The following is a 25,464-nucleotide window of genomic DNA, read 5'->3' on the forward strand; positions in this document are numbered from 1 at the left end:
ATTAAGGAGAAACTAGGAAAGAAAATGTAATGTGTAAAATTATTTTCTGCCTTTTAAAATCCAGGAAAAGAAACTTCTTCTGAGAATATTACTCCTTTGTACATACTAATTACTTCTCACAAAATCCCAGTCAAGAAGGAAGGTGATACTAGCTCCATTTTATGGTTACAAGTGGGAAAGTATCTCAGCATTTATGAATTAAGTGGGCTAAGTTAATAGCAGAATAATGGATTCCAGGATGAAGCCTGGATTCCGTTTAGCCCCTCTACAGTATTCAGCCTGCTGCCTCTACCCAGACAGAATGGACGAGTGCACTCTCCTCACATTTCCATACATATTTTTTTGTGTGTCCAGGCCTGGTTCAAACACCTCTCCTCCACAAAGCGCTCTGTAATCCTTAAGCAGAAAGTAACCTCTGCTTTGTACCTTCTAATTATTTTTTCCTTCTAGTACTAAACTGAAGGCTACATAACAGTGAAATCCACATTCGATTCATCCTTATATACTGTGCAGCAGAGTGTCCTTTTAAACAGGCACTCAGAGGTATGTGATGGCCGGCTAGTCAGGTGGATATTGGACAGATGGATGGATGGATGGATGGATGAATGACTAGTGGGCTTTTTATCCTAGCAACATGTGCATAAGTATATTAATTGTGGCTTTGTACTTGATTTGTATTTTTTTTTATTTGATGCTGAAGAACAATTATTTTGTAACATTAAGTTTTTGAAAACAGTCTTCATTTTTCTACCATTCTATTCTCTAACATCTTTAGGTGTCAAAATTTAGAATATCCAACATTATATTTATGCATTGCTTTCACCAGCTTTATTTTCATGGTCCTTGGTTGGGACTTGGAAACAATGCATCTTGTTTTGATAACTTTCTGATGGGCCAGAGGTCTCAAATGAATGTCACATGCTGTTGGAGCAGATCTAACAAAGAAAATGACACAGTTGATCCTCTTTGTTTCAAGTAGTGTCTCTCTCTCTCTCCTTCTCCCTCTTTCTCTCTCTCTCATTAGGTTTCGTTTAATTCTGGAAGTATTTGTTAGCTTTAAGGACAAGTTATAATTTCCTTTCTAATATCCATTTAATCACAATAGCACATAGTACTTGATTAATATTGACATAAATGAACAGTGGAAAGCATTGTAACAAAGTGGGAACAGCATGCACTTCTCAGAAAAACCTATTTTGAATATTGATTCTCTTATACTTATCTTGGGTAAATTACATGAATCCTGTACCCTTATTTATAATATGGAAATGATAATAATTATGAATTTTTAATACTCTTAGTTTTAAATATTCATCAATGTACATTCTGATTTTTTTTTTTGTTTGGAAAGCATAGTCATCATATTTTATTTCTTAGACTTTTTCACCTTGGAATTTTAAAACTGATACTCCTGAAAAAAAAACAACAACAGATACTCCACACGTTTTTAAAAATAAAATGTGTAGACATGAAGTTTAGTGGACATTCATGTAATTTAGCCACCACTTTGTACAATTTGTATAATTATGCAAAATAACACCAAATGCTATACTTAAGATTTCCTATGATTGACATCAGAAAATCAGCCAGTCAAACTTTTTCAACTGTTCACTTGCTGCTTTGAGCTTATTTTTCTGCCTAATCATAATTTATGTAGCTCAGATCATTGAGATCATGAGTATCCTCACCTTTAATTTGTTTACTAGTTACAATCATAGTAGATACTAGTTATAATCATGCAATATACTTAGTAGTGTATGGCTAGATTTTATCTCATCTTTTTTTGCATATGCCTTCTCTGATACTTATGATTAGTAATTCATTTAATATGTAGTATCTACTATAGTAGAAAATCTGGAAGAAATTTGAATGCTGAGTAAGGTAGTATGATGTATTGCAGCCCTGATTTTTTTGATCTGCTCCTTGTTTCCATATATTTTTCCAGTTGCTTTTTAAAAATCTTTACTTGTTTGTTTGTTCTAAAAATGTGTATTGAGCATCTCCTATATGTCACAAACTGTGCTAGGGCAATAAATATGTATTGGTGAATAAAGCAGACATAGTTCCTTCTCTCATGAAGCTTATTCTACATAGTAGTGAAGATAAAATTAAGCATGTACACAAATTTATAATTACAAACTGGTAATTCTATGACTGAAACAAATAAGAAGTAGTGTTTAGATTGGAGCTTAGGAAAGACTTCCCTGAAGAAGTCAAACTTAGTGAGGTTGAAGAATGAGTAGGAGCTAGCCACAGGAAAACAAGGAAGAGAGTGGTCTAAACAAAGAGAATGGCATGTTCAAAGGTTCTGAGGTAGAGGAAGTTTGACATGTTTGAGAATCAGGAAGGCCAGTATGGCTGGATCAACATACAGCCGGGCAGAATGAGGAAATTAGAGAAGTACACCAGGGTCAGATTATGTGAGGCTTTATAGAACTTAGAAGTTGGATTTTATTTTATTTTTCCCGAGAGATACAGAGAAACCACTGAAAGGTTTTCAACAGGGTGGGACCATATTTCTGCTTTCAAAAGATGGCTTTGGTTCCTGTAGAGAGAACAGATTGTAAGAGATAGGGTAGAAACAGGCTGTCAGTAGGGAGGCCATGGCGGGTGAGACAAGAAGTGGATAGATTTGAGATAGAACCTGTAGAGCTTCCTGATAGGTTGGATAGAGATTGAGGCAAAGGAATATGTCAAACATGACTCCCAACTTTCTTTCTAAGATATATTTATTTATTTGAGAGAGAGCGAGCGCGCAAGAGTGGGAGGGGCAGAGGAAGAGAAAAGCTCAAGTGGACTCTGCACTAAGCTTGGAGCCAGACATGGGGCCTGATCTCACCACCCTGAGATCAGGCCTGAGCTGAAACCAAGAGTGCTTTAACTGACTGCACCACCCAGGCGCCCCTCCAACTTTCTGATTATAGCAGCTGAGGTGTATGTTTGCACCATTATCTAAGATAAGGAATTCTAGGCCAGGGCAGATTTGGAGGAGGGAGTGGGTGTTGGATTGCGGAGTCTACAGATGACGGTGAGACCCCCAGCAGAGATGACAAATAGTTGAATATATGAGTCTGGACCTTAGAGGAGAGGTTTGGAGCTAGGAATATACATTTGGGAATCATTAGTGAACAGCTGATATTTAAAGTCTTGTGACTAATGAGATCACTTGGCGGGGGAGAGTTTTAGAGAAAGAAAAGAAAGTTCAAAACCAATTCCTTTATCTTTTGAGAGGCTGCAACATTCTAGTTAACTTCATTTTCTGGCCCACTTACATGTTATCTGACAATGAGAATTCTGCATCTCTTTGTTCTCTTTTCACAACTCATAAAGCCAATAAATAAAACAAACCCAATGATTTGGGTTTTTTTTTAGTTAAAAGTGTTAATCTGAAAAATTCCTTTTAATTAAATATCTTTCTTAGGTATACTCATAAACTTTTCTGGAAAGCAGCCATTATTTTGAACATTTCTCTTTAGAGGGAGTATAGATGTGGAAAGTGGAAGAAACTGGGCCAAATATGAAATCTCTGGAGAACTTTTCCTAGAAGCTTGTTTATAAATCAGTCCATTTGTGTTCTTGTCAGTAACCTCTTATAAAACCAGAACGTAAAGGGGATGGGGTAGGGAGAACCTTCCCTTGAATTGGACTTTCCAACTATTTAAAATTTGCTCTATTCAAGTCACATGTCTTATATTAACAGTAGAAGCTGATGTTTTTGGTAGGTAATGATGAAAAAGCCCAACTTTTCTTCTGGATATGTGACCTTGGCTCTTCTTTCTTTCTTTAAATATATTTCTTATCTCTATGTATTTGTTCCACATGTTTCTTTAGAGGTTTTTGAGCCTGTTATACATTTTAAACGGTTTATTTAAAAAATCATGTTAAAAGCCATCCTACTCAATTTCATGTCTCTTGGGTTTTTTTTGTTTGTTTTGTTTTTTTTAGGTAACCCATTATTAAGTATGGATATTTTGTTTTGCTTACATGTTGGCTTGCTTGCTTGGTTTTTTTTTTTTTTGACCCTGTAGTTCTGAAACTCACCAAAATTATTTAAATTCTTCTTTCAAACATGAAGTATTTGAGAGACTTATTACTTGCACTTTACTATGCCAAAAAAAATACCTTTTAGGCCACCAAGAATTTTCACATGCCACTGGAAGCCCGCCTGTGCTCCATATCACTAGAGAACACTAGCCCACCCCCCCTTCTTTAGTTGTTCCTGTACCCACCTAACCTTATGTAAATATCATTAAGTGTTTTGGGGTGGGAAGGAGATTTGGCCTTTATTTTTCCATGTAGGATCTAGGCATAGGCATACACACTGATTTTTATTGTTGCTATTGTATTGTTTATTGGATGGGAGCCAAGACTTTGTGCTAATGTTGTACTGTGTGGGTACTAATAGTCACCAATTCTAATTGTGAGATGTTAAAACAAACTTAAAGATGTAACTCTCAGTTTTCGAGAATCAGAGCTGAAATTAGTCTAAAACCATCATTCACATAATTAAAAAGAAATAATTTTATCCTTCCGTACTTTAAAAATCAAAAGCAAGTGTATCTAATAGACCATTGCTTTCCATCACTGTTTTTCTGTTTTAAAAAAATGATTTAGGGCGCCTGGGTGGCTCAGTTGGTTAAGCGACTGCCTTCGGCTCAGGTCATGATCCTGGAGTCCCAGGATCGAGTCCCGCATCGGGCTCCCTGTTCGACAGGGGGTCTGCTTCTCCCTCTGCCCTCTTCCCTCTCGTGCTCTCTGTCTCTCATTCTCTCTCTCTCAAATAAATAAATAAAATCTTTTAAAAAAAAATGATTTAGACTTATTAAAGGATTTGGCTGCAATAGGACTCTCCCTGTGTTTTACTAAGATATTCATTTTAGTGTGCTATAATTCAGCTATTTACCTGTTAGACATTTGGGTTTCATTATATATAATTCTGTAGGGAATATTTTGTACGTAAATCTTTATATACATCTCTGATTGTCTCTTTACAATGAATTCTGGAATTTACTGAGTTCAGGATAATGAGCATTTTCAAGGTTTTGGATACAATGTCCTATTACTTTTCAGAAAAATTTTACCGTTTTACACTCCCAGCCATTGGTGTGCAAGTTCCTCTTTTCTTTAATAGTTTTGGAAACATTTATAGCCTCTTATCTTTGCCAGTCTGAAGGATGAAAATTGTATCCTTTTCTATTTTGCATTTTTTTAACTAATGGAGTAGGACATGTTTATTTTCTGATTTCTTTTTTAAAAATCAAATGAATCAGAACGCACTAGTGTAAATAGAATAGTATATCTTTATTCCACACTGGCGTGAAAAAAATTTTCTTACAAATGGCTGCAAGAGAGTATATTTTCAAATCTTACTATCTTGAGAGAATAGATGTAAACTTTCAATTCTGCTAGAATATCTCAAGCTCTAACCAGTGTTCAGTAGAACATTAACATTCTGAATCCAGTATTCCAATACATAAATTTGCCAGTTCTCTGAAAACACTGGAACACAAATGGAAAACTCACTAGCCCTACTTCAGTGACTTGCTTATGATCCACCAATGGGCAAAATGCAGGCAAGACTGCCAGCGGCTCTGCATCTGCAAACATTTGTGCAGAACTAATTTTAATAGCAGATGTTGGGAATATTTAAAAAAAAAAAAAAAGGCAGCTCCCCTCTGAGAAAGTCAGACCTATCCCGTGACTTCTCAGATGCCCTATAACCCTGTTAGCCAGAGTTTCATTCCTAAAATTCCATATTTTGCTTCCCTTCTTTCTCATGTGAGAAGTTTTAGAAATGCTGAAGGGAATCTCACAACTTCAGAAAGTCTTGATACTGCTTTAGTTGGCCCTCTATTTTGTTGTCATGTTTAGAAGCCTGTATGTAATTAGGGTTTACCCATGGAAGATTCTGATTTGACCTTTGGGGATGCCCAGACTTCATTTATATTATATCTATTATAAGAAACCCTAGTTCTTCATTTTGTGTTGAGATAAAAGTTACAGGTAATGAAGAGAAACTTTCAGGGATAACTATTATTTTTATCAAATGGACAATGGTAATTCCAGTAGGAATTTGCTGAATCAGTGTCTGAACGATGGCACATACAGATTTTGGGGTTATGATGTCACTATTCCATGTCATTAAAGGAGCTCACACAGGCCCAGATGGGTGCCTCTGTGACATATGTCAGAATCCTCACTCAGATGTGTCAGCATTTAATCAAATCTTTTTTTTTTCTGGGGTTTACTTATGCTGAAAGGCTAAGTAAATTCTTTCATTGTTATTATTTGATTTTTAAGTTTTTTAAATTTTAATTTCTTAAACTAGATTGTACATTCATAAGATTCAAAATTCAAAAAGTTGTAAAGGGCACACAGTGAAAAAGTCTTCCTCCTTCTGTTTCCCAGCCATCCGATTCTCCTTTTCACATACAACTAATTAACTAATGCTGTTAGTTTTCTGTGACTCTTTCCAGACATACTCTATGCATAGATAAGCAGTGTGTGTGTGTGTGTGTGTGTGTTGTGTGCCTTTCCCCTCTTTTACACTAATGGTACCACATTATACATAATAGTTTTGCTTTTTTCCACTTAGTCTAACTTAGAAATATTCCATATTAATACATAAAAACCTCCCTTGTTTTTATTCTTCCTAGATAGGATTTCATTGCATAGATGTGCCATGATTAATTAACCAGTGTCTAAGCTTTTGTTATTAGAATAAATGCTGCAATAAATAAGAAAAAGGTCATTTCACATAATTACAGTAAATTTCTAGAAACATAGTTGCTGGGCCAAAGGGAAAGTATAGTTTTAAGTAAACATAAAGCTTGGATGTGACCCAAGGGTTCACTCTTAAAAACCAAACCTGAAAAGAAATAGAGATCATATAGTTAGCTGACCAGAGATGACTTTAAAATATTTTTCTTTACGTAAGTAAAAATGGCAGTGAAAATGCTAAATGATTATTTTCAGTAATGATTACTTTTCAGTGATGGGCAGTAACTTTAATTCAGCATTTTAAATTATTTCTTTATTGCCATTGATAGTTCAAGGCAATTACAGAATTCTAAGGAGTTCGTTTATTCAGCTTGCTACCGTCCTAAATACTGCTCTGCACTTTTTAAAACATTAATGTTTGGCATTTTTTTTTTAATTTTTTTTTTTAAAGATTTTATTTATTTGGGGCGCCTGCGTGGCTCAGGCGTTAAGCGTCTGCCTTCAGCTCAGGTCATGATCCCAGGCTCCTGGGATCGAGCCCCGCATCGGGCTCCCTGCTCCGCGGGAGGCCTGCTTCTCCCTCTCCCCCTCCCCCTGTTTGTGTTCCCTCTCTCGCTGTGTCTCTCTCTCTGTCAAATAAATTAAAATCTTAAAAAAATAAATAAGATTTTATTTATTTATTTGAGAGTGAGAGAATGAGAGACAGAGAGCAAGAGAGGGAGGAGGGTCAGAGGGAGAAGCAGACTCCCTGCCGAGCAGGGAGCCCGATGCGGGACTCGATCCCGGGACTCCAGGATCATGACCTGAGCCGAAGGCAGTCGCTTAACCGACTGAGCCACCCAGGCGCCCAATGTTTGGCATTTTAAATAGCATCATGATTTTAAACTCATTCACAATGCACCAGGTTTAAACATTTATCGAGTTCCTATTCTATGAAGACATTGTCCTTGCCCTCAAAGAGTTGACTAAATTAGTAGTTTACAATCTGGGCAAAAATTCAGAAAGGATTCTTTTCATCTTTTAATGTTATATAATGATCTGTGCTTTATTTATTTTTCCTTCGATAAATGGTATACCTGGCTGCGTCTTTTCATGTGCTTATTTGCTGTCTGTATCTTTTCTTGGTGAAGGGTCTGTTCAAATCTTTTGTCTATTTTTTATTCTTCTTATTTAGTTGTAAGAATTCTTTACATATTCTGTATACAAATGCTTTGTCAGACATATTTCACAAATATTTCTCCGAGTCTGTAGCCTCTTTTTGTATTCTTTTCTTTGTCAAGATTTTATTTACTTATTTGAGAGAGAGTGAGAGCGAGTGAGAGAGAGAGAGAGAGAGAAAGTGAGAGAGAGAGCACAGAGGGAGAAGGAGAAGCAGGGAGCCCGACATGGGTCTCGATCCCAGGACCCTGAGATCATGATCCCAGCTGAAGGCAGATGCTTAACTGACTGAGCCACCCAGGTGCCCCTACTTTTTATATTCTTAAGTGTGTCTCTCAAAGAGCAAGTTTTTAATTTTTTTGAAATCTATCTTACAATTTTTTTTTCTTTTTGATTCATGCTTTTTGTGCCATTAAGAAATCTTTGCCTAACCCATTGCCACAAAGATTTGTATTTTGTAGAATTGTATTCTACAAGTTACACTAATTTTTTTAGTAACCATTTATAGTTGTCACAACTGGTCTTCCCAGTTGAGGAAACTAGGCTCAGTGAGGTTGAAATAATTCATCAAAGGCCAGTTAGCCTTTGTATTTTGTGTCACTATATTTCTGATTCCAAATTAAGTGCTTTTCCCACTGTACAGGTCTGTGCATATTATGTCAGCATATGTACATATATAATAAGATCATAGGCCCGTGTTGATCTAATATCTCCTGGGGGTGATCATTTAGTTTGTTGTTTCCCAAGTTCTTGCCTTCTCTTATTTCCCAAGGTCTTGCCTTCCCTTACTTCCTGCTGGGATTTACCAATTGTTTAGCACATCAATTAGAGGGCAAGTGAAAGAGGAAGTAAATTAAATTTACTAATCAAATGTTATTTTTTAGTGCCTTCCTAAAAGATATTTTCTAATTACTTGGATTCAATTCAAATTTTTATTTATGGACCACAGTATTTTTTTTTTAATATTTTATTTATTTATTTGACAGAGAGAGAGACAGCGAGAGAGGGAACACAAGCAGGGGGAGTGGGAGAGGGAGGAGCAGGCTTCCCACTGAGCAGGGAGCCCAATGCGGGACTTGATCCCAGGACCCTGGGACCATGACCTGAGCCGAAGGCAGACGTTTAACTGACTGAGCCACCCAGGCGCCCCTGGACCACAGTATTAATAATATAAGAATGCATATTGAATAGTCAGCCAACAGGTATTTCTTGAGTGCCTATTCTAAGTGCCAGGCACTGTGTGTAATTGCTGGATATACAGTAATGAGTGGATTAGATACACTTGATCTTTTTCCTCTTGAAATTTGTGGTCTAGAGGAGTAGGTTTCAAGTTCTTGTGATGGAGGTCCACATGTAAGAAATATGTTTTACATGATGACTTGTTATGCTTGGATAGGTGCTCTGTTATGCTTGGATAGGCGTTATGCTTGTATTGGTGCTTATTTAGGTGCACACACATACATATCTAAAACAAGTTTCATGAAACAGTTCTTCCTCTTTATGCAGTGTACCCTCTTTTCTATTCACTTAAAAAAAAAAAAAGCTATGTTGCTGCAAACCACTAAATTGATTTCACAAGCTGTTCATGGGTCTCAGCCTGCAGTTTGAAGAAGTGAGTAGATGCTGGTTGATTACGGCATTTAGGGGACTTTGAAACACTGTGGTTTGTTGCCAAGGGTCTTGCTGGGAGCACATGAATATGGTGTCTGCTTTTTGAGATTCCCAGCTGTCCATTGGCCAAGTGGGACAGGGAATATAACTACACATTCCTCCCAAACACACCAAAACTTTCAAAATTTCAAAGGAAGTGCTAACTTTCTTTGTAAGATTCTATAGTGCTGGAAAGGACAGTGCTTCTTTATTTATTCTCAAAATTATCAGGCCTATTATAGATTTAGGAGTAAGTAGGAAATAACTAGCTAAGGAAATTTGTCAAACACTAATGCTAAAACATGCACAGAAACCTGAGAAACTATTTCAGTAAGAAGATTAGAAAGTATCTTCATTTGATTATTTGGAATTGAGGAAACTGGGCATACTTAGTGGTATTACTTACTAGGTGTAAATTATGAGCAGTCCTTGGAGAGGGGACTTGTATGAGTTCTAACCACAAGTGATCTTTTTGTCAAAATATGAAACTGTTTCTTATCCTTCAAGCAGACAATTCAGAGCTTCAAACATGAGAGGAGTCTACCCGTTCATCTTAGTTTGCAGTTAGTTGAGGATTAGAGAAGAAAGAACATTGCTTCAGAAATTGGAAACTAGACACTTTTAATCAGAGGAAGTTTTATTCTGTGGCACTGTGTAGTCTGATTTCTACTCAATTTGGGTCTAAAAGTTGGGGTTTCGGTAATGGAGGTTTTGTTTTCTAACTCCCAGTGGAAGTACTATTACAGTAGGGTGATTTTTACTTTGAATCTTTCTAACCACCTTCCTTTGACAAATCCACATGAGCCAATGACAGTGATCTGAACTGACAGACAGTGGTTTCCAAATTTAAAGTGTCTGGAGGGTGTAGGATTCCATTGCATTTCCTGATGGGTTGGTCCCCTTCCTTATGGAATTATCTTGTTGTAGCAAAGGGATGAGAGTAAATTATCATTTTGGTTTTTGTTTTTTGGTTTTTTTTTTTTTTCATGCAGTGATGGGGGGCGGGGCACAGGGAGAGGAAGAGAGAGAATCCCAAGCAGGCTCTATGCCCAGTGCAAGCCCCATGCAGGGCTTGACCTCATGACCCTGAGATCATGACCTGAGCCAAAATCAAGAGTTGGATGCCTAACCAGCTGAGCCACCCAGGCACCCTACATTATTGTATTTTAAATGATAATTTTCTGAGATGCACATGGTTTAATTACCAACGAAGAATACCAGTGTTGTTCTCGTGCCAATATTTGTTCTCCATCTAGATAGCGGGAATAGTGAGAATAACAGAATGAGCTAGGACAACTCCCAAGTCAGCGGCTTTTCAGTTAGAAGAAATTAGTATATTTGGAAAGAATTTTCTTGGTTATGAGAAACAGAGACCATCCGCTTCAGAGGATATATTAACATGAGAAAGATCTGAGATTTTTCCCCATATGGAATGAACATTTTCTTTCAGAGAAATTATCCTCATAGGCGGGGTTTTCTGCTAGAACATCCAGTTTCTGACAGTTCTGCCCAGGCTCAGACAGCTCTGCCTCTCAGAATCCGACTGATGTCTGTAGGACATGACGCTTGTCACTGTTTCCTCAGGGGCATTGCCTGGGCCTGGAATTTTTCCTTGTGTGACTGATGTCCCATGCAAGAAATCCATGCGTAAACTCCAGGTTTTTCTCTAGGATCAGAACAGTCACAACCATAAACTCCTGTGCTTTAGTATCTAACCCTGTTGCTCATGAAAAGAGCTCTGATTTCTACTTGGCCTGGGTTTATGAAGAGGCTGACATGGATTTTGATTTCTGCAGAGGACCTTCCTGCATTTTATCTCTGTTCTAGAGAAAAAGCCACTGTCAAAAGCAATTTATCATATTCTGCAAATTTTTTTTCAGAGGAACTCCTTTCTGTGGCAGTCATCAGAGGATCTTGTTCACAAGGGTCTCTGCTGATCCTGGCCTGAGCAGAGTGGCTCTTCCCTTGCAAGTTCTGTGATTCTGCATCCTCCTTAATGCTCTCCTCTTTTGGGTCTCTAGTATCCTTGCTCTTGTCAGTTAGGAACACCATTGGCCCATGACCAATATTTGATAGGGAACCTTCTCAAAATTCTCTGGTGGAAACTGAGTTTTATGTGATCACCTTGTCTCCTACCAGCATGAGAGTTTCCCGGAGGAGTTTAGCAATCTCACCATCATGTCAGCCCCTGAATTGTGGGTGACTGCGGAAAAGAAGACAGACTTGGGCAGATTCTATAATTGGGCTTTTCTTACCTTTAACAGTTTTATGAATTAAAGGATTTTGAGAAGCAAGCCCTACCTCTACCGGACCCAAAACTGACTGTGATTTTTAGTACATGTTGAGAGTGGAATCAGGGAAGGAGAGCTCCAGAGAGGTGTTCAGGTGATGTTCCCCTCAGATAGTTTTAATGGTTGGTATAACTATTTCTCCAGAGAATAGGGAGTGAATTTTCTGGAAAGATTATTCCCCAGGTTTATAACCTTTCAACTCCTTCTGGGCAGCTTCTCTCATCATACTCCAGGCAATTAATTAGAAAGCAAAAATGACCTTTCTGCAGTATGAAGAGATCTTGTAGTCAAAATAGGAAATTAATTACAAGTAAAAAATCCCAGTTCAGCTTGTTAGCCCTTAATTTTAAGTGTCTCTAGCCCTCCTTGCTAATCAACCTGGATTCCTCCTCTGGTAGTAGAGATCAGTCTTTCAGTTCTCTTACTTATTAAGGAAGGAATCTCACTGAGAAATAGGACTAATCTTTGGTTCTAAGTAAAAACTGTTCTTTTCACAATCATCTGAAACCTGACTTGGTAATGTCTCAGGACTCTATCTCAGTAACAGCAATCTTTCTGCACTTGTCTTTCTTTCCTGGCACACATACCCAGACAGTTGTCCAAGGGAGGCTTTTCTCTTCTTTCTTACTCAGTGTCATCTTGTCTTCAAATTCTTGTTTTCTGAATTCCTCCAGTTTCTCTAAATAGCCTTCTCTTTGCTCTTCAAACCTGCATTCCCCAAAGGAGTAACAGAGCTTCACTTCTTTGCACACTCTACAGAAGCACAGAGTGGTCATATTACATGGTATACGCATTAGTATCTAAACCCAGTTCACTTCATAGGCAAGGTTCCAAACCAAGCTACACAAAAAAAATTTTTTAAAGGTGTTTGTGTGGCAGGGGTTGGGGGTGATTGATTGGTGGCTATGTGTAAACTACAGATAGCTCTTATACATTAGTCTAAGGAGGGAAATAAAGAATTAGAAGTGTAAGGTTTTAATGACCATAAAGATAATACATAAGATGATTTACCAAATAAATGGGGGTCAACAAGAATTGTATGCTTTCAACAAACATTAAACTTTCTGTATCTCTTTGTTTTGCTAGCCTGCTGTCAGCTCATGAAGTTGACAGAACAGGTTTTTGGGTTTTTTTAACTCCTACACAGAACAGGAGGGAAATAAGCAGCTAACTTGTTAATAGCAGAGGCCTAACCCCAAATGGAAAATAATTATTATTTGGTTTGCCTAAAATGAGACAAACAGATAATTTCTGTATGGATTATATGTCCGTTTTGAGCCACTTAATTAGCAACTAGAGACAGAAATCCCAAAGTTTTCTTTTGTATTTCGAGATTCCAGATCTGGAAGTTCTGAGTCGCTGCTGCTATTTTATTCTTTCTTTTTGTGAGATTTCAGTGAGGGTTGAACACCTACCACTGGCTTCTTTGCTTTTTCATGTGTTTATGAACTTGCTTATTTCTTGTTTATTAATTTGTTCTTCTGTGGATGATTACTTTTCAGAATCCACTTTGGTACTTTAGTTACCTGTGTAGGCATTCATTAAAAGATAATGCCTCTTTATGTAAATTGAATAATCTGTATATGTGAATGACTGCTTTTATATCTCACTGGCAATTCACCACTTTCCTTTTGTTGGTTTTGCTACAGAGAGCTAGTCTAGGACTGATGTGATCACACCATTCTGGTTCTAAAGCAGTGATTTAAGTGTTATCTATAGATGCAAATACTTTAGACCAGTGTATCTCAAACCTCAATGTTTATCAGAATCACCTGCGGAGCTTGTTAAAAATACATTTCTGGCCCCCCCCCCCATTTTCTGATTTGGTAGATCCAGGGTGGAGCCTTAGTATTTGCATTTCTAGTAAGTTCCCAGATGATGCTGTTGCTGGTGGTGTGGGGACCACACTTTAAGAATCACTGCTTAGGGATTTTTCTCCTATTTCAGAAACATGCCTTGTAGGACAGATGGCTATATCAAAAAAAAAGAGAAGGAAAAGAAAAAAACAAAGCCCAAACCTCAAGGAGATGACAGGGTTTGGTGGGCTTTTAAAAAAAATATTCAAATGATCTCTGTGTGAGGGTGTGAATTTGCTATTAAAAGTAATGTAGTATTTGTATAGGCTCTGAGATACTATCCTAAGTGAACATTCAAAGAATTAAAAAGTAAAACCTCTAAATCTACAAATACTCTTATATCAAGTCATTATGTTGTATACTTTAATATACTGTTATATATCACTTTTATCTCAATAAAATGGTGGAGGGGGGACTTCTAAATCTTATCACTGTTACTTGGGATGAAAGACTTAGAAGAGGAGGGGAGGTGAAAGAATAGGGATGTTGGTATCTAGGAGGTCTCAGTTAAAGTCCTTGTTCTGCCACGTGCAATTAATGAATGATTTTGGAGTGTGTGACTTCACTAGGTTGTTTTAGTATTAAATGAGATAACATATGTGAAACGCTCTGATTATCGTAGTTGTCCATCGGTTATTTTCATAGAAGCTGGCCTCCTCTGTTGCTTTGTACACTCAAGAATCTTTTCAAACTCCACGGGTGATAAGTTTTATCCAAAGTCATTACTTATAAAATAATCAGATCCCAACATTTGCAGCCCTGTGGATGCTATAGAAATATAGACAAGATACGGACCCTGTTCTCCAACTATATAAAATCTGCTTAGAGAGTTAGGATCCTTTCCATTGAAAGTACCAAACTACTGTATTAAAAATGGGGTGAACTGTGACCCTTTAAACATAAAAAGCCCAGAGGTAAGGCAGTGGCTCAATGCAGTTATCAAGGTTCTGGATTCTTTTCATCTTTCCTGCTCTGCCATCCTTGGCATGTTGCCTTTTATTTTTGAGCCTCTCCTTTCAAGGTCACAAAATGGCTGTCACAGCTATAGACCTCGTATCTTTGCACCACTATGGCCAAAGGCAGAGGAAGGGCAGGGTTTTTCTCAATTCTCCTTTATCAGGGTGGAAAATCTTTCCATCGAGCAGATTTGCGCTTAGGTCCTGTTAACTAGGATGAGGGTATATGACTGTGTGCTGGCCTGCAGGAAGGCTAAAAAGGCAGATATATGGCTTCTCAGCTTCAGTGGTGGGACTAGTAGGTAGGAGAGAGAGTTGAGAGATGACTGTCGGTAGACAACAGGGAAAGTCTACCAAAGGGAGCTAAGACTATGATCCTTAAAGATTAGAGACAATTCTAGGCAATTTCTCATTGGGCAGAATTGTGTGCTCTAGGGCAGGGGTTGACAACCTTTTTCTGTTAAAAGCCTGATAGTAAATATTTTAGGTTTTGCTGGCCACAAATGGTCTCTGTTGCATTTTCTTCCTTGCTTTAAAAAAACAAACAAACAAAAAAAAACAACCCTTTAAAAATGTGAAAACCATCCTTAGTTTGCTGGCCATATGAAAACAGGCTACAGTTTGCCAACTCTGCCAAGGCCATGAAGGCTCAGAGGAGAGGGAGATGAGTGAGGCTGAAGTTATCATTTTGAAGCTTCCTGAAATTCTGGGATTTGAGTGATCTTTGAAGGATGGATAAGATTTACATTGAGAAATCCTATTCCTTCTGAAGGGAGTAGTGAGGGGGGAAACATGCTTGTGATGCTTACTATAAAATAGCTACATGGTACATGAAAAGAGTGAAAAGCAACAATACCTCTGCAGGTGAGATGGGCTAAATTGCAAGTCAAAGTTAGGGAGTATCAAGGTATGAATACCTGGACTTCGTCAGCCACTGACAAGCCAACTTTCTAAGTAGCTCTGAGAAATGAAGATGCCCTTTTGGCTTAAAGCCTCCATGCTGACTTGGAGCCTAAGGGAGGCAGTGTCTCATGTAACAGTTGGCTCTTCAGTAGGAGCTGTTGCTACTATGACTAATTAAAGGACAGACATCATGTGTTTGGAGAAGACTATTGGTCTCTTAACTGTAGCTACACACAAAGATTATAACTCATCTTCAGTTTGTGTGATTGTTATTGGCAACAAGGAAGAATTGCACCAACTAGTAGTAAGTCACTCATTCACTGAACATTTATTGAATGCTTAGTGTGTGCCAGGCCCTGGAGATACAAGTTGAGAAACAGTCTAGAGGGAGGGAAACAATATATATAGAAATAATTGTGATAAAGTGAGATAAGGGTTAGAAAATATATGTACAAGAAACTGGATGCTGAGAAGAAGGAACCACCAATTCATCCTGATTTAAACTTTCTAGGTCACTCAGTCTAATTACTGCTGTCCTTCAATGGCCATAGGTTATATCCTTAATACTAGCCAATTATCTTGCAGATCTGTACCATTGATTCCAAAAAGGCCTGTGTGAGATACTGTGGTTGAATCAAATTTAAATCGTCATCCAGAAAAAGCAATTTCAAACGTTCTGCTGTTGCTGCTACCAATTTTTTAGGATCCTCTTTCTGTGCAAAGTATATAGCTTGTAGTGTTTGTGCTTCCCACTATACTGGTATGAATATTGAGATCTATAGAACAATTGTTTTCCCCAGTAAAACTTATAGAAAAGAAGATTCTGCGGTAGACAGAATCATGCCCCCAGAGAGTCCTCATTTAATCAGCTATGAACCTGGAAATATATTATGTTACATGGTAAGGGGGGAATTAAGATTGCAGATGGAATTAAGGTTTCCAATTTAAAATAGGCAGATTATTCTGGATTGTTGGAATGGGTGGCAATGTAATTACCAGGGCCTTTGAAAGTGGAAGAGGGAGACAGAGAAGAGGTTGGACTGATAAAATATGAGAAAGTCTCAACCCATCTTCCCTGACGTTAAAGATGGAGGAAGGGAGCCACAAGCCAAGGAATGCAGATGGTCTCTAATTGCTGGAAAAGGCAGGGAAACAGATTCTCCTTATATTAGTTCGTCAGGGCTGCCAAAACAAGTACCATAGACTAGTGGCTTAAACCACAGAAATTAATTTTCCCATAGTTCTGGAAGCTAGAAGTCAGAATTTAAGTTGTTGGCAGGGTTGATTTTTTTTCCTGAGATCTCTCTCCTTGGCTGGTAGATGTCTGTCTTATCTCTGTCTTCACATGGTCTTTCCTCTCTGTGTGTCTGTGTCCTGGTCTCCTCCTCTTATAAGGACACCAGTCATACTGTATTAGGTATTAGGACCTACCCTAATAAACCTTATTTTAATTTAATCACCTCTCTAAAGACCATATCTCAAGATACAGTCACATTATGAAGTCCTAGGAATTAGTGGGGGAGGGGGAGCTGTAAAACTCCTCTAGATCCTCCAGAAGGAACGTGGATCTGCCACCACTTTGATTTTAGGACTTCTGACCTCTTGACTGTAAAGATAATAAATTTATGTTAAGTCATCAATTTTAAGGTATTTTGTTACAGCAAGTTAAAATATGAATACAATTACAAGTAATCTGAGTCTACTAACAGGAGACTGATTAACTGAATTGTGGAACATCTATACAATGGAATAACAGTGACCAAAAATACTGAAATAAATATCTGCTGACCAATGAATAAACAAAATGTGGTGTGTATATATACAATGGAATATTATTCAGCCTTAAAAGGGAAATAATTCTGACACATACTATAATATGTATAAACCTTGAAGACATGCTAAGTGAAATAAGCCAGTCACAAAAAGACAAATACTGCATAATATCACTTATATGAAGTATTTAGAGCAATCAAATTCATAAAAATAGAGTAGGGTTTGCCAGGGGCTATGGGGGGAAATGAGTTTTTTAATGGACATGGAGTTTTAGTTTTGCAAAATGAAAAAGTTCTGGAGATTGGTTGAACGACAATGTGAATATACTTAATACTAATGAACTCTATACTTGAAAATGGTTAAGGTGGTAAATTTTGTGTTATATTATTTTAAAATAGTGAAACAAAGATAGGTTTAAAAGGCAATGACAGAAAAATAGGTGTAGTGTGCTTTCATTGTATATCTTGAGAGAAAGGATATGTATATATCCTTGTATATACATACAGTATCTCTGAAAAGATACCCAAGAAGCTCACATAGTGATTACTTCTGGGAATGGAGTTGTGGAGAATTAGGAGGTGGGAGGGCAGGGATGGGAGGAAAACTTAAATATTCCTTGACACCTTCTGAGTTTTGTTTGCCACATGCATATATTATATATTGAAACCATGGTTTTTACCAAGCTCATAGACACACAGAACAGATTAGTGGCTGCCCAGAGGTGGAGGAAAGCGTGGGCAAAATGGGTAAAGGGAGTCAAAAGGCACAAACTTCCAGTTATAAAAATAAGTAAGTCATAGGGATGTAATGGAAGGAGGGAAGAAGGGGGGAAGGGAGGGAGGAAAAAGGTTTTTAAATGTGTAATTGGGGTGGGGACTGCAGAGAGGGTTATCTCACTTAGGTCATCATTAGACTGTGAAATCACTTTGTCAGTCCAGCTGCACGTAAGTGTCAAGATAAATAAGACCTATGACTTGCCTTGGCCTTTAAAGGGTTAAAAGCTCTCAGTCCCAAAGTGTTCACCAGGCTTTAAGGTACACACATATTTTATGGTTTGGTGTCTATTAGTATATTTTCAAAATCTCTAGTGTTTTGTTTGTTTGTTTGTTTGTTTAAGAACAACTGCATTGTGTTCACTTAGAACCCCCCAAAAAAGTTGAGGGAGGAAATATAAATGAAAAAATAAAAGATAAAAGAAATGTAATAGTGTTTTCTGCTTCTTAAAAATCACATAAACTATAACAAGAATAGAATAAAAGACACTTAACAGTAGCAACAGGTTTTGACTCTTGCGGGATTATTTCTTAAGACTTCTGCTTGCAGATTGTTAGGTAACTGCACAAGTTAGATTTTAACACTCTTCAAAACATCCTTCTTAGTACATGAGTCCTTGCATCATACATTCCATATAAAGATTGCAACATTTTATTACTATAATTGTTGCTTAGAAGCTGTTCTGGATTGAGACTTCTTGTTATATATGGATGTGTTTTCCTTACCAACAATCTTAGCCCCTGTTTTTCTCCAAACAATACTTAGCCAAAGGAGCATATTTCCACAGAGCCATATCCTTATTTTTGTGGTTTTTGTATCCATAAAACACAAAAACAATTATGGAACCTGTTTAGTTATCTTTCCCTTTTTGTTTAGAGTTTTACTGTAGCTAATTCAGCACCCAGAAAATTGCTTAATACATAGTAAGGGTACAATAAATAGTAACGAATGACTCACTGTGAGCTCAATACTTCAGAGTTATATAGGGAATACAAAGTTGTCTCTTAGAGGTGAAACACAATTTTATAGAAGCAAAATTTCCCTAGATAGCAAAAGTTTCTTTGAAAGAGAATTTAATGCAAATTTATAAGCCTTTTACATCTAGTAGGGAGATTATTATTACTATCGTATTATTAACAACAACAGCAGCAGCAGAGTAACATCAGTAGCTAAGTCATGCCAAGTGCTTTTCCTATATTATCTCTCATGTAATCTTTCCAGTGACCCTATTAGATAGATGCTATTGTTGTGCCTGTATTTATGGATGAGCTCAGGGAGATTAAGTAATGTTCAACATCACATGGCTAGTAGCTGGCAGAACCAGGATATGAACTCAATTTAGTTAAGATTTGGATTTGGCACTTCTAATGCAAAAATATGAGTTTGACATTATCCTCTTCAAAATTCCTACTGAAATGGCCAAAGGGACTTTTAAGAAGGGAGGAAGGAGGGAAAGAAGGAAAAGAAAAGAGAATTGGTATCTGCATTATAAAGTGGGAGCCTCATGCTAGAAGAAATACTGGAGGGTTTTGTTCAATATGAAATTCAGGCAAGGCCAAGTTGAGGTAAGGGCCTACCAACTCGAATACTATATATATATATGTAAAAGCCCACCTAAGGAGTAAATAAGGGAAGCATCTTTTAATCCTAGTTTACTAAAAACGTTAATTTTATCAAATCCTTTTTAACATCTCTTTAGATAATCTTACGGTTTTTCTCATTTGACCTAATGTGCTAAGTTATATTAATAGAATTCCTAAATATTCATTCATTCTTGGAATAAGTCCTTTATAGTTAATAAGCAAGACAGTTCATGCTGCAGAACCCAGCAACAATTCAGGAACTGGAATTACCAAGTACCCCAGAAAGTAGAGGAAAGAACTTGAAATATCCTTTGTCTTCCTTTAGTATTAGAATTTAATTTGGAACTAAATATGTTGTTTGCAAGTAAATACTTGTTCCATGAGCCAATTATTTTCAATGCTACCAGCACACTTAAATTGATACCTTGTATCTTAATGAATTAAATTGCAATTAATAAGTATGCAATAAAATCTTAAAATAACTTTAGGAGTGCAAGTCATTACAGGACCTCCTTTTTAGAAGCTATTTTAAAAGAGCTCATGTAAACATGCTGAAATATTTACAGGAATGAAAACTTTAAAATCTTAACTGTGTAATTTGGATTAATTGTATACACTGTGGTAGTGACAAGCCACTTTTAATATGCTTAATATTACCTATGTTATCATCTGTTGTGATATGAGAATTTGGGAGAATTGCATGCAGTTTTGATTTCTACATTAATTCCTTCAGATATTTTATTTTTTTTATTATGCCTTTTCTGATAATGACTTTTAGAAGTCTTCAAGTATTTTGTAACCTGATTTTTAAAAAACACAAATGGAAAGTAAATGTTTTTTCCCAGGGTGCTTGGGTGTCTCAGTTGGCTAAGGGTCCAACTCTTGATTTGGGCTCAGGTCATGATCTCAGGGTCATGAAATCGCGTGTTAGGCTCCACACTCAGCGGGGAGTCTGCTTGAGATTCTCCCCCCCCCCACTAAAATAAATCTTATTTATCTTGTTCTTATTTTTCCCCCCTCCAAAATACAAGGGAGTAAGAAATAAAGAGATTCTCTCCCCCCCACTAAAATAAATCTTATAAATCTTGTTCTTATTTTTCCCCCCTCCAAAATGCAAGGGAATAAGAAATAAAGAGATTTTTGCATTTGCAGGATTTAAAAAGTGGTTTTAAATATTTGGTTTCTGTTTATTTTCTAAAAGAGGAAGAGGGAGGGATAATGGAAGATGAGATTTGGTTGTAAGAAGGAAAACCAAAGTAGGCAAAGGATCAGGGTAGGAAAAAAGTAAGAAGGAAATAAACCAGGAGAAGGCAGTTACCAGGAATAGTCTGAGCTTTACTTTCATTTATTTGCACTCTAAAACTCTAAATCTCTGAGGGTATTCAGTGGATTGAAACATAGTTTGAGCTTTGAAAAATCAAAGTAGCAGTCAACTAGGATAGCCACAGAGTAGTTATATATGATTAAATTTCAGCCAGTAGTAGTGAGAAGTTTGTCATTTATTTAAGAGCTTTATTGAGATACAATTGATAAACAAAAAACTGCATAGTTAATATATACAATTTGATGAATTTGAACATATGCACACCCTGTGAAACCATCACTGTTACCATCACTAAACCAATCTGTCACCTCCAAAAGTTTCCTTGTGCCTCTTTGCATTTTTTGTTGTTGTTATTTGTTTTGTGGTAAGAACATTTAACATGAGATCTGCCCTCCTAACAAAAATTTTAAATGCACAATAGAGTATTGTTAACAGTAGGCACTATGTGGCACAGCAGATCTCTATAACTTTTTCATCTTATAATACTGAAACTTTATACCCATTAAACAAAAATTCTCCATTTATTCCTCTCCCTTAGCCCCCTGGCAACCACCATTCATTCTACCTCTCTGCTACTGTGAGTTTGATTATTTTAGACACCTCAAATAAGTGGAATCCTGTAGTATTCATCTTTCTGTGACTGGCTTATTTCACTTAGGACTTCCTTTTTTCAGGTTGAATAATATTCCATTGTATGTATGTGTCACTTTTTCTTTAACCATTTGTCTATTGTTGGACATCAGGGTTGATTCCATTATCTTGGCTATTGTAAATAGTGCTGCAACGAACATGAGAGTGCGGACATCTCTTCTAGATCCTGATTTCAGTTCTTTTGGATTTATACCCAGAAGTGGGATTGCTGGATAATATGATAGTGAGAAGTTTTGATGACATAAGCATCTACATCTCTATGTAGGGACAGCTCAGTTTCCAGCAGCTGTTACTCAAATAACAAACATTTGGATGGAACTTAATGGGTCAGAGTTAGAGCTTTTTTCCTTCTCTTTTGTGGTGGTGGTAGTCATAAGGGAAAAATACTCCAGTGTTACCAGCTAATTGTTTCACTTCTTTGTCTCCTTTTCCTTATCTGTCTTCTAGACAGATATTGAAAAGGAGATTGGATAGTGAAAGAAGGGTTTTAAATGGTTTTCTGGCATCTGTCAGAGGGACTTGGGTAGGGCATATCTTTTGGCTGTTCTTATAAACACTTGTTAGCAGAGGGCTAATGAGGCTAGTGGTTAGATACTCCAGTCATGTCCTATAAACAGTCATAACAAATATGTACTTTTGGGGGAGCCTGGGGGGTGGTTCAGTCGGTTAAACGTCTGCTTCCGGCTCAGGTCATGATCCCAGGGTCCTAGGATCAAGGCCCACATTGGGCTCCCTGCTCGGGGGGGGAGCCTGCTTCTCCCTCTCGCTCTGCCTGCTTGTACTCCCTCCTCCCCCCTCCGTCAAATAAACAAATAAAATCTTAAAAAAAACCAACAAATATGTACCTTTGGATATGAGGATAAATGAACAGAAACCTACCCCATTCTGAGAAGTATTCAGAGTACACACTATAAAGGGTTAGTAGCACCATCTTTACAGAAAAGGGACACCCCATTGCCCAAATTGGAAAGCATAGAAAATGCTTCAGCTAATCAAACATTCCTCAATTTTCCAGTCACCTAACCAATCAACTTGTTGGCTTTATTCTCTCCAAAATAGTCATCACTAATCAGGATTGCAACTTCTCACCTATGAGCTAACATGACTCAGTGATTTCTGCTGGCTTTTCCTTCATGCCCATGGCCCCATTCATTTAGATCTCTGAAATGATGTTGTTTATATTACAGAGCTCTCATTTGGAAGACAGTGAATCAGCAGTGTTACTTTGCTGCGAATGTGAAGAATCAGATATCTTTAGTGGTTCCAATGTATGTAGGTATATGTTTTTTTTATTTATATATTTTTAAAGATTTTATTTATTTATTTGACAGAGGGAGACACAGCGAGAGAGGGAACACAAGCGGGGGGGTGGGAAAGGGAGAAACAGGCTTCCCATGGAGCAGGGAGCCCAATGTGGGGCTTGATCCCAGGACCCTGGGATCATGACCTGAGCCGAAGGCAGATGCTTAACGACTGAGCCACCCAGGCGCCCCGGTGTATGTTTTTATACAGCCTTTGGTATTTCAAGTGAAAGCTTTTTGGGTAAATTTGGCTCTTAAATGTGACTGAGATAGTGCCTATCATTTCATCTGTTTGGCGTCTCTCAGCCAAATACATAGTCTGTGAAAGCAAATCAGTGTATATGTAAGTAGTATGGTGTATATGTATGCATAATAATCTCCACTCAGGGCATATCTACAAAGTAGAGAAATGTTGTATCCTGGAACTTTAGAGTGAGTTCTCCCTCAATAAAGAATGATTGTTTTGTGGGTTTTTACATTTTTTAATTGTCAGTAGTTTCCCTTTCCCCATAGCAACTGCTTGGTATTGGTGCTGCCACTGGACCTTTATTCCCCACGTACATAGACCTAACACATCCTGACTATTGATAATGTTAAGCTAAATAGTGTTGTAATTACTGGGTCATTTCAAATGTGGAACTATCTAACTATATTTCATGAGACGTTATAAATTTTGTTTATCTTACCTGATCCCCAACATAATTGCTTAATTATTGCAAATTACCCATGCAATCAGGCTGAAGCTAGAGGACTTAAATTGACTTTTATTTTATTTTTTTTAAGATTTATTTATTTGAGAGAGAGAGAGCAAGAGAGAGCATGAGGGGGGCAGACAGAGGGAGAGGGAGAAGCAGGCTCCCTGCTAAGCAGGGAGCCTGATGCAGGGCTCCATCCCAGGACCCTGGGATCATGAGCTGAACTGAAGGTGGATGCTCAACTGACTGAGCCACCCAGGTGCTCTTAAATTGACTTTTAAAAATTTTAAGTATCTCTTCCAACAGGATAACTGCTTTGCTAGCCATGGCTAAAACTAGGTTCTACAAACCTTGATGATAAAATCTGGATTCGGTCTATTTTGGGATGTTAACTGTACATAGTAGGCACTCTATAAATATTGTTAAAGTTTCACCAATGGAAACTCTGACTCTCGAAGTGAGCTGTGCCTCTTAAGTATATCACCATAGTACTGCCAACTCATAAACTGTCTTCTTTACTTCACCTTTATTGCACAAAGAAAGTGATCACTATTTCAGGACCTCTTCAACTATTACATTGACTTATCTGGTTGCACTTCATTCAGCATTGATGATGAGTGTGGAATGGCAGGAAGTTAGTTATTGTGACTCACTCACTAATAGCTGGAGCTGTGCTCATTCCCTAATGCTTGAAAACATTAACTGAGGAATTCATGTGAACATTCATTTATTATCAACATTTTGCAGATGACAGACTGAGGGTGGAAAGGTTATATTCTTTGCACGGTGTTGTGTGATAAGCACGGGCAGCACTGACCTCAGATCTCAGCTGCCACCCATCAGTGATCTCATTATCAGCAGGCAGCATCATCATTGATGGAATATATACCAAGGCTCTTTATATACTTTCCTCAAGATTTATTTTGTTCAGTCTGCCCTGGCATCCTCTGGATTAAACTGGCTTATGTTTTGGCTGATTTTGTCTTAAAGAGACCAGTGCTTGGCAATCTATATGAAGAATATTTTTATGAAGTTGTACACATGTGGGGAAAAGATGACCCTAGTTTTAATGGTTCTCTGAGATATAATTAGTTGGGTATATGTATTTGCAGATAATTCTGGATTGCTTTATTTTATTGCCAGGGCTTTCATTTAAGTCAGGTTTGTTGTCTTTTCCTCTTCATAAGGCAAAAGTGGTTACATGTACTGGCTAGCTTTTTTTTTTTTTAATTTTTTATTGTTATGTTAATCACCATACATTACATCATTAGTTTTAGATGTAGTGTTCCATGATTCATTGTTTGTGCATAACACCCAGTGCTCCATGCAGAACGTGCCCTCTTTAATACCCATCACCAGGCTAACCCATCCCCCACCTCCCTCCCCTCTAGAACCCTCAGTTTGTTTTTCAGAGTCCATCGTCTCTCATGGTTCGTCTACCCCTCCGATTTCCCCCTCTTCATTCTTCCCCTCCTGCTACCTTCTTCTTCTTCTTCTTTTTTTTTTCTTAACCTATATTGCATTATTTGTTTCAGAGGTACAGATCTGCGATTCAACAGTCTTGCACAATTCACAGTGTACTGGCTAGCTTTTAAAAAGTATTGAATTCTCCTGTTTTGTTTGCTTAGAGAGTACTTCCCATACTTTTTTTTTTTCCCCCTTTCCTCAGCATCCCGTCCCTCACGTTAAAGGAGATTGAAGAGCTCCTTCCCTAGTATGAAGGCTTAAACTTGAAAACAAAATTGTTTGGAGAGTAAACTGATTGAAATCCCCAGTTTGAATTTTCTTCAAAGGAAATGGTATGGGATCTTGATAACTATTTGAAATAG

At 37.5% G+C, this 25,464-nt stretch overlaps 1 protein-coding gene across 2 annotated transcripts in view; it reads left to right on the top strand.

Annotated features, from left to right (window-relative positions):
* The window catches only part of SSH2 (slingshot protein phosphatase 2), a 244,279-nt gene that overhangs the window by 30,613 nt on the left and 188,202 nt on the right, over positions 1-25,464 (top strand). Inside the window, exon 2 of one of the 2 annotated variants that reach the window (XM_035027658.1) lies at positions 22,827-22,907. The exons of the other annotated variant lie outside the window; for it this stretch is intronic. Coding sequence (XP_034883549.1) covers positions 22,827-22,907 — 81 coding nt within the window. The remainder of the gene's footprint in view (positions 1-22,826; positions 22,908-25,464) is intronic. 2 annotated transcript variants of the gene reach the window in all.

This window comes from Mirounga leonina, unplaced genomic scaffold (assembly GCF_011800145.1).
Source record: "Mirounga leonina isolate KUSES-001 unplaced genomic scaffold, KU_Mleo_1.0 Mir_200, whole genome shotgun sequence".
NCBI classification, from domain to species: domain Eukaryota; kingdom Metazoa; phylum Chordata; class Mammalia; order Carnivora; family Phocidae; genus Mirounga; species Mirounga leonina.